Raw genomic sequence first — 12,395 nt, forward strand, 5'->3', positions numbered from 1 at the left:
TGCAAAAAAAAAAAAAAAAAGTATGGTGTGGAGGATTGACCAAGATTATGAGAGGACCAAAATCTCCCTGAACGAAAGCTTGACAATTGAGTTTGTGGAGGGCAGGCATGGGGGTGGTGAGCAAAGCAGAATGTTTATATTTTGTTCTTCGCTCCTTTGTATTCTAGACTCTTAACCAATTGTTTCAATGTACTGATGTATTATATTTATTGTGTAATAAAGGTTATGAAGATAGAACCAGATGGTTTAAAAAGAACAATGTGTAAAATAATAATAGTTCACGTTTATTGGGTGTTTACAAATGTCATGTGGCAGTCATTGAGCCAAATGCTTTTCATACCTTTTTTGATTCAGAAGAACTCTGTGAGATGGGTGATAGATGCTGTTCTGTGGCCTTTAAATGTATCATCTCATGTAATGCTATGAGATCAGCACTATTATTATTTCCCATATCACAGGTACACTAGTGTGATTAAGTCAATTATCCTAATTAGTAGCAAAACTGGGTACACAATTGGATTATCTGACCACAGCCTCTACACTCTGAACCACTGCGTAGAGGAAAGTAAATCTACATAGCTGCTAGGCCTAAGCAAACCTGTTTCCTCATCCACATTTAAAGAATACTGACTGTCTTACAAGCTTCCAACCTGATTCAGGAAGAAGAACCAGGAAAATGAGTCTATAAAATAAAAGAGAGACCTTTTAAATTTTTTTGTATGTGTACCTCTAAAAAATAGGGCGATGTGATGTCATGTTCAGACAAATCCACCATTATGTTCTCTTTGATTTCATTTTATGTACAACAATTATACTAAAAATAATGGCTATTAAACTAATCCTGACAAAAAGCGCTGATTAATAATAGTGCACAGTTATCTAATTTTCCCTGGATTGAGATAGGTAATTCTAAATGATAAACTATGATTAGCTAGTGAAACATGGACTCATTTTTGAAATATATTATATATCTCAAAAGAAAGAGAGGGAAGCTATAAATATCGTTAAAAATCGAGTATAGTCATTCAAAGGCAACATTTTAAGTAAAGGTAAAGTCTGCCACTCTGAAGCATGAGTGGAGCTAATAGTCAACTTCTTTCTATGATTAAAGGAGGCACTTGACACTTATAGACCTGTTAGGCTTGACCCTCTGCCCTTATTTTTCTAGGTTATATAACCCAAAGCATCACAGCTCACAGTATTCAAATTAAAAAAAAATCCTGGGAAAGTTTGAGACAGAAAAAAAAGGAAGCAGGATGAAATTTTCCCATAGTGGATACCACAACCTCTCACATATGTGGCATCTCAGTTGTCAAATGGGATTTGATCTGCTATGTCAGCCTGCCTTTCAGGTAGTATCTTGATACTTGATAGAAACTAGGCCACAGTAACATTCACCTCTCTTCCCAAAGAAAGAAAAATACCACTGTCAGAATGAGGCAGGGGTCACAGGAGGAACATATAGTCCACGTGCGTAGAACTTCTCTGGCTTTGCCAGTGATTTTCTTCAGTGCACAGGTGCACTGAAGATACTTGAGGACTGGGCCAGGAGGAAGGGAGAGAGGGAGGGAGGGAGGGATGGACAGGGGAGTTTGAGGCTCCGCCCTTTGGAGTCCACAGCTCCTTAACCCTTAAAGCTCTTCTCCTTCGGCTCTGAGACCACACATTCCTGACTCCCCTATCTCTCTTGATGCTCCTCCTCTGTTTCATGGTCTCTCCTCTCTGCCCACCGCTTCTCTGTAAGAGCCTCCCAAGGGGCCTTCCAGCCTGCATGTGAGATGACATCAGGTACAGAGCTGTTAGGGGGCAAAGCTGGGGGAGAGTGGACTTACCAAAGGTGGTGTTTACCACTAACATGAGTTCACTTCATGCACTCCGCAAACCGGGACATTTGGATGAGAAGCCAGCAAGTCCAAAAAAAAGTGATAAAAACGAAACACAGAAGGTAAAGGTCCACCCCAAGCCTGACCATTTAGGATCCAAGGACAAGCATAGGATCATCCATTAAGCATGACTTCTTTAAATGGGACAAGAGTTGTAGTCTGGACTGTAATTTGTTTTTTGTTTGTTTGTTTTAATGTTTATTTGATTGCGTGGGGTCTTAGTTGCAGCACGCAGGATCTCCATTGGGGCACGCGGGATTTTAGTTGTGACATGCATGCGGGATCTAGTTCCCTGACCAGGGATGGAACCCGGGCCCCTCGCATTGGGAGTGCGGAGTCTTAGCCACCGGACCACCAGGGAAGTCCCTGGACTATAATTTGGATTTCTGCCCAGCCCGTCTTCTCCCAGAACTGCCTCCCCACCCAGAGGACAGGGTGTCTGCAGCCATATTTAAACCACCTTACCCTTCCACTCTGACCTCAGTCAATTAGACCAGGAATGAACAGCTGACCCACACTGGATCAATCAGATTCTCTTTCCCAAGAATTTGAAATTTGAATTCAGAGGCGGCGAGTCTGTCTTTGGCTAAAACTATAACACATAAAACTCTGGAGTTTTAGAGCCAACCATATTCCACCATGCAGATGCATAAGTAGAAAAATCCCATCTGCAGAGAAAAAGGAAGAATAAAACGGAGTTCCAGAGAGTAGAATGAACAGATGTGCAGAGAAGCAGAAGTGACAACAGAAACTGAAGCCCTTCTGGTTATCAGCTCCAGTCTCTTTTGAAAGCCCTCTACATCACTAGGTGTTGGTTCATGAGTCCTAAGTAATGACGCTCCCAAGCAAACCCAAAATATATGAAAGATACACAAATAAAAGTCAACAACGTAATGTTTAGGAATAGAAAATAAAGCTAATAGTTGGTCGATCTTTGATGATAATCTTTACTGAAGTGAGGGTGGGCTATCACGTGAGTTCTCCTCATCCCTAATCCAGGTCCCCTCATAAAGGCACGACAAGGGGGTAACTGCTCGGTGTCTAGGCTGGTGGTTAGAACCAGCCCTCCATTCAAGGTTGGTCAATGTACAACAAAGTTGAAAAGGAGGCAAAGTGAAATTAAACTCAGGTACTGTTCTCCTTCCCATTTTAGAATACAGTATTTCTCTAAAATTCTTCTCTCCAGAGAAGAGAACATCACAAAGGGAACAGATGGCTATTTTAAGGCAAGGAGAAGACGCTCCATATTGCCTTTCCTTTGCTCCTTCCTTTAACAGGAAGAGCTTAAGCAGTTATGGTTATTCCTCACATATATTTCAGCCACCCCATGTATGCAATGCAAGAGATAGGCAGATAATTGTAGTACTGCACTACAAAACAAGCAGCTGAATGTGGAAAGGGACTCAGAAATGGAAACCTTGTCAGTTAGTTAGTGAATTGTCACATGAAACAAATTGTTCACTTTTTGTTCAGTCCATTAGCTGCAGGGATGAAAGGAATTGCTCTCCTAACACATAATATTCCAATTTCCTATTTTCACTCAGCGCTGTCCTTTCCTGCTCTGCAAATAAAATGCATTTATATTCTGGATATAATTTTTTCCCTCTGACCAGGACTTTATTTTCATAAGAGACAACCCTAAGCTCAATTGCTCTCTGAAAGGGAGCCTTGGGAGTGCAGTACCTCTGTCCTAGAGGGGCTTGGCTGGGCCTGCCTTTCAGTACCTGGACTGGTGACTGGAACAAATACCTACCAACCACTCTGCCTTCTATTTCAGTTTTTCTGAGATGGACAGTTGGGGGATGGCTCAGAGTCAACTTGCCACAATCCAATGAACTATGAATAATAGTTCTATTTGTTTAGTGTCATTCTCCTAGAAAGTTCCAGCCTTTATATTGTTTCATTAATTTGAACAGGTTTTTCTATTTTTATTCCCATTTCATAGATATAAATTTTGATGTCCAGATAGAAATGCAAACCATCTCTGAGGTCACTGAATCAGTTAGTATCCACTGCTTTTGAATTTCCAGGTAATGATTTAAGGCCATAGTGCAAATGACCACAGTCCTACAGATCCACAACTCAATGAGATTCAGTCAGTTCTACTAAAATCTGGTCAAATAAAAATATGAAAAGTCATAGAAATAAAAACAATGGCCCGTAACATGGTGTAACACTTCTTTGGGCCATTAAGGTACAATGATTTTATCATTTAAAAGTGTGGGAAAAGCTGGAGATGGTTAAGAGCATTTAGATTTAAAAATAAAAAGAGAAAGAAATTAACATTTGTTAAGTAATTTTTATGATTAGGCATGTATAATGTTTAATTTTCATGATAATTATGTAAATGAAGTATTTTCATTCCCATTTTACAGAAAACAAAACTAAAACTCAGAAAATGTCAGTAACTCTGTAAAAATCACCCAGCTTTGTAAGCAGAAAAATGAGAATTTGTACCTCTGTTTACCTGATTTCAAAGCCCATGTTCTCTTTGCTATACTCTGAGAATTTTTGTTTGCAAGTGCCCAATTCTAATGAAAATCAGATCCTCCTAATGCTAGCTACAGTTAAACGCTGGAACAGAATAAGTTTTATCCAGTTATCTTAAGTTTAATTTGCTTTGATATCCTTTTCCCACGGACGAAATCAGTGGCTTAAAGATTGAATTTCAGATGGTCACCTAGAACTCAATTAAAACCTTCTACTGAGCAGTTTTGCTGGCTACATCTCACTGGAAGAAGTCATACCATTACCAGAATTAGAGGAGGATAAAGAGGTCAGGCATCCCAAATTTCTATAGCTTGGGCTAAGCCCAAAGGACATAAATAGTACTTCTTTAGGAAGCTGTGATTTCTAAAACCAAGAGGAAAAATGTGAAAAAAGCAAACGTAAAATCTCCTGCCTCTCTTCTTGTGTTTTATCCTGGGTATTAGCACTTTTTTGGTGCCAGGGACAGTAAAGGAAAATGACAGCAAGGGAGGAGAGGCCACTTATTAGCTCCCAGACCTGGAAAGTCCAAAGGTACAAGTTGCTTCAGCACAGCTAAATCCATGAATTTGACAATGACATTAAGACTCTGTCCCATCTCTTACTCTTGGTCCTGCATTCCCTACCCAGAGGCCCCCCAGAAGTTCCAGACTCACATGCTACACTTTCCAACCACAGAAGAAAACACACCTCTTTCTCAATGGTTCCAGAAAAGTCCAGGGGTTGACCTTAATTGGCCCACCTCAGAGCATGACCCAGCCCAGCACCAATCATTTAGGGCAGGGGAATATATCTATATCTCATGGAAGCCTTGGTCAGAAGCCCAAACCTTGGAACTGGGAGGGGGAGTCAGCCTCATCCCAGGTATGGATTAAAAGTAGGAGAGTGTTCACAAAAGAAAAAAGAGGGTGCAGTTATTGGACAAAAAAGGGTACGGATGCTGGGCAAACAACAGCTGGTAGTATAAGCAGAGTGACAACCATCCTCCAAGGCATATTTCCAACATGGGAAAAATACCTCCATCCAGGCTAGGTAGGAGTCATGGTGATTTTTTCCCTCTGTTCCCAGGCAGAAGCTCAAGAGGCAGACTCAGTCTGGCAATTAGCTGTCAGCTGATCACCAATTCAAATGTGCTGGAGTGGGCTGTGCTGATGATCTGTGCTTGCAGTAATTATTTGGCTGGGCGAATCAAATTATACTTTCCAATGCCAGTTCAAATCAGGACTGCTATGTCTGCACTTGTTTTCAACAGTAAGTATAACCCTGCAAGTTATTTTCTTTGATACTGACTATACGTGGGCAAGGGAGGAATTTAGGCTTCTTTTTTTTTTTTTTTTTTTTTTTTTTTTTTGCGGTATGCGGGCCTCTCACTGTTGTGGCCTCCCCCGTTGCGGAGCACAGGCTCCGGACGCGCAGGCTCCAGACGCGCAGGCTCAGCCGCTCCGCGGCATATGGGATCCTCCCAGACCGGGGCACGAACCCGTATCCCCTGCATCGGCAGGCGGACTCTCAACCACTTGCGCCACCAGGGAGGCCCTAGGCTTCTTTTAAGTTCTGCTCAACAGGAAAGACCAAAAAGTTCCGGAGATTTGTAAGGCGGCTAATCAGGATCTATTCCAACTTAATGGCTAGGCTTTCACATGGAAATGGACAGGGGGACCTGTTCTGCTCTGGCAAGGTAGAGATTTTTCTTCCAAGTTATCTGATTTGGGAACCTCATTCTTTCATAATGTCACGTGCAGTGATCAGATGTAATGATCAAAAGGAAGTTTGCCTCAATCAATCCCGATAAACAAATAACTATAGTTGCAAACCTCATGTGCTCTTCACTTCAAATTCACTTGCCAATAATTGGCCTCATTAACGTCTGTGGAGTTAGCTGTTCACTAAAATCGAGCGAGCTGTACATTAGATGTGTTCAGTGGTTTGCAAACTTTTGGGAATATTAGACCTACTGAATCAGCATCTTGTGAGTTCCATGAAAATTAACAAGCTAAAAAGTAAGGAGACTGCAAAGGATCGGGAAGGAGTGAAGGAGACACCAGGAAAGTCCTACCACCTTCTTATAATTAATATTACCTTTCTCAACCTATAAAATGAGGGTTACCTTTGCAGTGTTTTTCAAGATTTGATTTTGTCAGAAAATGAACTTGATTTATTTGTGCCACTAGCTTTCAAATTACCCTGCCCACATCTGTCAGATGTTTTTGTTGTTCAATTATAAAAACTGTATCTAGACTGGATTATGAGAATGCTGTTTGCAGGCATCATAACCACAGGTGCCCTTGGGTTGAACATCAGGCTCACTACGATCCTCCCAAAGAAGGAAATAGACTTCCAGCTGCTGCACCAGACACATCCTTCTTAGAGAGAGGAAGAAATCACAACAAGTGAACCTTGCTGGTATATCTCTCAAATATACATTTGGGGAGATGACAGCAGCGAGAAGAGTGGAAATAGACTTAACTAATTCACTTACATATACATGACCTATTCCTATAGAAATGGCCAGAGAGCCAGTGAACACAACTATTCAGTTTGCCTGAAGGTGAGGGAGCTTTTTGGTCCTGAATCACCTTGTCAGCACTACCAATGTTCACCAATAATGTCCCATTCTCTATTTCATTTTTGCTTATGCAGTGAATATCTATGCGTCTCTAGAAAAAAAAAATTGCATTTGCTTTCCAGTCTGGCTTTTTATCCTTAAAAGGTGTCCAGGAAAAGTTTCACATGATGTTGTTTTGTCAAGGAAGCTTTACGTATTTGCAAAAGACACAGGATATCATTGGATGTCTGCTTCTCCAGCCCAATGATAATCAACCCAGGTACTGGTTATTACAGTTTCCCCTGGTGTTTCGTCTGACAGTTCTGAGCCACCTACTTAACTTTGTAAGTTATTTGATTACAATGTCCACCATGATCCAGTAAGATATTGACTTCATAGAGTCTCAGTATTGCAATGGTCTCCTAATTGGTTTTACAGCACTCTCCAATCCCCCTACAATTCATTTCCATACAGCAGCCTGAGTAACTTTTTTTTTTTTTTTTTTGCAGTACGCGGGCCTCTCACTGTTGTGGCCTCTCCCGTTGCGGAGCACAGGCTCAGGATGCGCAGGCTCAGCGGCCATGGCTCACGGGCCCAGCCGCTCTGCGGCACGTGGGATCCTCCTGGACCGGGGCACGAACCCGCATCCCCTGCACCGGCAGGCGGACTCTCAACCACTGCGCCACCAGGGAAGCCCCTGAGTAACCTTTGAAAATGTAAATCAGATCTTGTTTACAGCCCTCCAGTGACTCCACTGCATTCAGGGTCCACCTGACCCCCTCTGGAACCCTGTATTACCTCATCCTTGCCTCCCGTGCTGCCATCTTAGCCTTCCTCTCCAGCCCACTGGCAATCTGTCTTCCTTGAACACATCAATCTTCTGCCTTAGAGACTTTGATCATGCTGTCCCCTCTTCCAGAAACACTCTTTCCATGGCTCTCTTCATGCCTGGCTTCTGCTCATCCCATGGTTCTTAGTCAAAGGCTATCTGCTCAGAAAGGTTTTCCCTGGCCACCTTAATCCCTCCCCTCTCCACTGCCCTTTATCACATCACCCCAACTATTTTCTTCATAAAATTGCCACAATGTCAAATAATCTGGGTTTTTTGGTTTTTTTTTTTGCTGGTATCTGTCTACTAGAATGTAAGTTCAAAGTGGGCATAAACTTCCTCTGCCTTATTCACCACTATAGCCTCAGTTTTTAGAACAGTGCCTGATACAGTCCCTGATATGGTCTAAGCCACTGAATGAATGTTTTGAGACCTCAAGTCACATTATAAAGACTCACCATTCAATGTTTCAGAACTGGTTTATTTTGAACACATGCAAATCTAACATGAGAAGAAGGAATATGTCTCTATTAATTCCCTTGCCTCTTCCCAGAAAAAGTCAATCTGCATAACAATCATTTCCCCAAATAAGAGAATGTCTTTGGAAATTGAAGAAGAAAAAAAACAAAACAAAACAAAACTCAAGACACACTGGAAAAATCTGGGCTGCTTTCCTTTTCATTATAAGTAAGACAAGGTTCATGAGAGTAAGCGTCAGCACTTGATTCTTTAGAAGGTGAAAATTAGATCAAATGAATAGGAGGACAACTACATCCTGTGTTAATGTTTTCCTCCTCAAATGAAGAAAATGATGTGAGCCATGACTCCATTTGAAAGTGAAACTTTGTATTTCTATTTGCTTTCATGTTAAAGCATACTGTTTTTCATTTGAGAACTTTTCATGTTGGTAAATGTTGCAATACATTACATTCATTAGGCCCAGGCCCATTTACGATGCAAGCAAGACAAGCACAGATAAAGCATCATTTCCCCATAAAGCATCATTTCTAAATTACACAGTAAATAAATGAGACTAAGCCAGACACCCAAGTTTCACAACCCTTAACATTAATGTAAAAAAAAAAATTTTTTTTTAACCACTCTGGGTCAGAGTTCCCTACTCTTAAAACATGTGATTTATGAACAATCTGCTATGCCATACAAACCGATCATCCAAGAATATACTGGTTGCCTGACCCCAACTCATAACAGACAAGAATGCTTTAAGAAAAAACTGGACTAATCAGATTCCGGCTGTTTTTTGCAAGGTGTGATACATAAGAAACTTGGTCTTGCTAAGAACCTTGGGTTGACTTCTGATTAGCTCATTACAGAAGACAGCAGCAAAGCCAAAATAAAGTAGCAATTCACAGTGAGATGACAGTGAGCAAGTGTCTTTAAATTTATAATTGCCCTTGGATCTATTTAATTTAGCTTTAAGTCAGGAGGCATAACTGAGACAAATGGTTACACTGAGCAGGTATCAGATACGACAAGAAGCTGGCTGTGATTATTTTGTTGTACTACTTCCATTTGGGGACTTTTTCTGCCAACACTCTTCCTATGATGGCTGTTAAATTTTATAGGACTTTTCCCACTATTAGTTGTAATGGCATTTGCGTGTTAAATGCTCACAACAAATGAAAACCATGATTCCATTGTTTCATATGGCGAAAACTATGCTATTCCAAATGGAGAACAAATCTAAAAAGAATCAAATAATTCCTCCTCCTTGTATGATACCTATATAAGCTCTGTGGGAAAGCCTATTTACTTTGCAGTGCTTCTATTTTTGAAACAACATAGATTTTGCACATGTAAGAACACTAAAGATGCCTCTATAGTCAATCAGAAGATAGCTCAAATGTCATTTTTTGTTGAGAGAATTTGTCTACAATTAAATATAATTCTCCTTCAGTACATTTAACTAAGAAGCTCCCCTTTCATTGGGGCTAGAAGGGGGAAGCTTGATGGCTACACATGGGTTTTTTCCTCTTTTATTGAATTATAGTGGCTGTAATATTATACGTTACAGGTGTACAGTATATTCATAATTTTTAAAGGTTATACCCCATTTATAGGTATTATAAAATATTGGCTATATTCCCCATGTTGTCCCTGTATCCTGTAGTTTATTTTATACCTAATAGTTTGTACTTTTTAATCCCCTACCCCTATCTTGCCCGTCCCCCTCTTCCCTCTCTCCACTGGTAATCACTAGTTTGTTCTCTATGTGAGTCTGCTTCTTTTTTGTTATATTTACTAGTCTGATGTATTTTTTTATTCTACATATAAGTGATATCATATAGTATTTGTCTTTCTCTATTTGGCTTATTTCACTTAGCATAAAGCCCTCCAAGTCCATCCATGTTGTTACAAAAGACAAAATGTTATCTAGAGCAACACCAAATTATGGGAACAACAGAGAGAGCAGACATTAAGAGTTTCTTAGCCCATTTTCTCCTTTGAGAAACTTCAGCAACTAGTTCTGGAAATTTCTAAATTATTGTTCTTAGTCTCTTGTTATTGTTCATTGGAAATTTCTGGATTCATTTTTCTGGGTTATTTTTCTAGATTAATATTTATAAATAGCTAATTACTCAGGCTCATCTAGATCTAGCAAAGCAAGATGTAAGAAACTATGTATTTATGGATTTATTAAATGATTGGATTTTACAACTACTTGATCATTCTAGATCCTTTTATTTGGGTTCAGCTTGCTCATCATTTCTCTACCACAGATAATTCTTCAAGGCACTGTCTCATTCACCTAACGTAGCATTTAAACTGCATGACTCTCACATTCTACGCACCAGATCCCTTCTCAAAAAGTCCTTTGTTCTGAGAATCTTTCAGAAATGAAAGAGCCTCAATCATTAAGATAACCGATAGTCAAGCCTCTGATTTTTCATTGTAATTTCACCTCTCTCTGATATATATTTTAACTCTTTCTCATATTCTTCCTGAATACATTTAATCCAAAAATTTCTGACTCATAACGGGCCATACAACTGTATAAATTAGTTTGAAATCACATGTAGTTTCCTATTTAAAGAACATCCTTAGAAATTGCTCAAGTAAATATTTTAGAATTGCTAACTTAAAAGTCATTTCGTCATCTTATTCTTCTCTACTTTTTCTCGTCCCCTCTTTCCTCCACCCAGTATTCTGTGCTACTAAAGCAGAATTAGAGGAACAGTGATTGCATGTGTTAAGGGAATCAGAAGCTAAAATTCATTCGCTCATTCAGCAATTTTTTATTTGTTCACTTAATCACCTGATTATACCTCTTATAGCAAAGATGACTGAAATTTGTGGTATATCACTATTGTTTACCCAAATTTGCCCAAACTTTAGGCAAGTGGACAGACTCCCAGAGACCTAGCTTGGTTGGGGGGTGTGAGAGGAAATTTCTGTACTGCTGTCAACCCTTGATCACAAACCAAGTCCTATTTAGTAATAAACTTTAGTTTTGATAAGCATTAGTTTCCCTGCTATGACTACACATCATAAATACATACATACACCAAGTTGAATGTCTTAGCAATCCAAAAGTGAGATGTGATGGGCTGTAAATGTTGGTGCACCACTAACTGTGCTACTTTGAGCAATTCACTTAACCTCTCTGAGACTCAATTTCTATGTCATTGAAATCAAAGCTCTATGATACAATTATTCTCCAAGAGAAATGGTTTCACTAGCTGAGAATAATAATCACTTTACTCCAGCATAAAATTCATAGTCCCCAAATTTTTCCCCATTGTTTAGTCTTTCCTAATGCCCTTTCTGGAAGTATTTTCTTCCAAAATACTTTGGGAAGCATGTCACAACTCAGTTTCTACAAGGTCAATGCAACATATATTTTCTATTTGTGGAAATTTCTCTTTTCTTACATTGTATAAATAATCAACCTAAAAACCATTCCAACTAGTGTGTTCACTACTTTCAACTTTTGAAACAGAATACTGAATCTTTTGTTAATGTGATGGGAAGTTTCATACAATTCTGGGTTTATCTCAAATAGTGCTGTGAAAACACTGATACTAAAGAAAATAGAAACAGTTTCACTGCTATTTTCATTTTATCTAATGAACACAGAGGAAAGGCTCAGGTCTGATAAAGAAAAGGTCAGGAGCTACAATCATAAGAGGGCTATTTGTTACCAATTTTCAATAGCTGCAGTTTGGTTAAGGACACTAAGCTGGAATGTCAAATCTATTTAAGACATTTAAATGTATTACAATCTTTCATACAATGAGTGGTTATCTGTCATCAGGTTCTTTATGGTGTTTCATACATTATCACAGTAAGTTGCAAGTAGGTAGAAATATACAGAATTGCATGCTTACTAGCCAAGCCATGACACAGAAAGCTGTTGGTGTTATATGACATTGACTGAATTGCTGCTAAGCCCCAGAAAGATCAGGCTGGCAATGACACAGGTCCCAGACATCAAATTCCCAGATATTGGTTCATTTTGTTCAAGGCATCACACACGGTGTTCAAATCGCTGCGGAGGTCCTGCACCACGTTTTCAATGCTCCTGGTGTCTTTCAGAATTTCAATAGTCTGTGTGTAGGGATTGAAGTAGACTGAGAAGGGACGGGTAATTGACTTTGCAAAGTCCCTGCAAGATGAACAGCAAAGAGAA

At 39.7% G+C, this 12,395-nt stretch overlaps 1 protein-coding gene across 1 annotated transcript in view; it reads right to left on the bottom strand.

Moving 5' to 3' along the window:
* Positions 1-8,316: 8,316 nt before the first annotated feature.
* Positions 8,317-12,395, bottom strand: part of TPH2 (tryptophan hydroxylase 2) — a 96,673-nt gene continuing 92,594 nt past the window's right edge. The window contains exon 11 of the mRNA XM_060111783.1: positions 8,317-12,371. Coding sequence (XP_059967766.1) covers positions 12,197-12,371 — 175 coding nt within the window. The 3' untranslated portion in view covers positions 8,317-12,196. The remainder of the gene's footprint in view (positions 12,372-12,395) is intronic.

Source organism: Mesoplodon densirostris, chromosome 11 (genome assembly GCF_025265405.1).
Source record: "Mesoplodon densirostris isolate mMesDen1 chromosome 11, mMesDen1 primary haplotype, whole genome shotgun sequence".
In the NCBI taxonomy this organism is placed as follows: domain Eukaryota; kingdom Metazoa; phylum Chordata; class Mammalia; order Artiodactyla; family Ziphiidae; genus Mesoplodon; species Mesoplodon densirostris.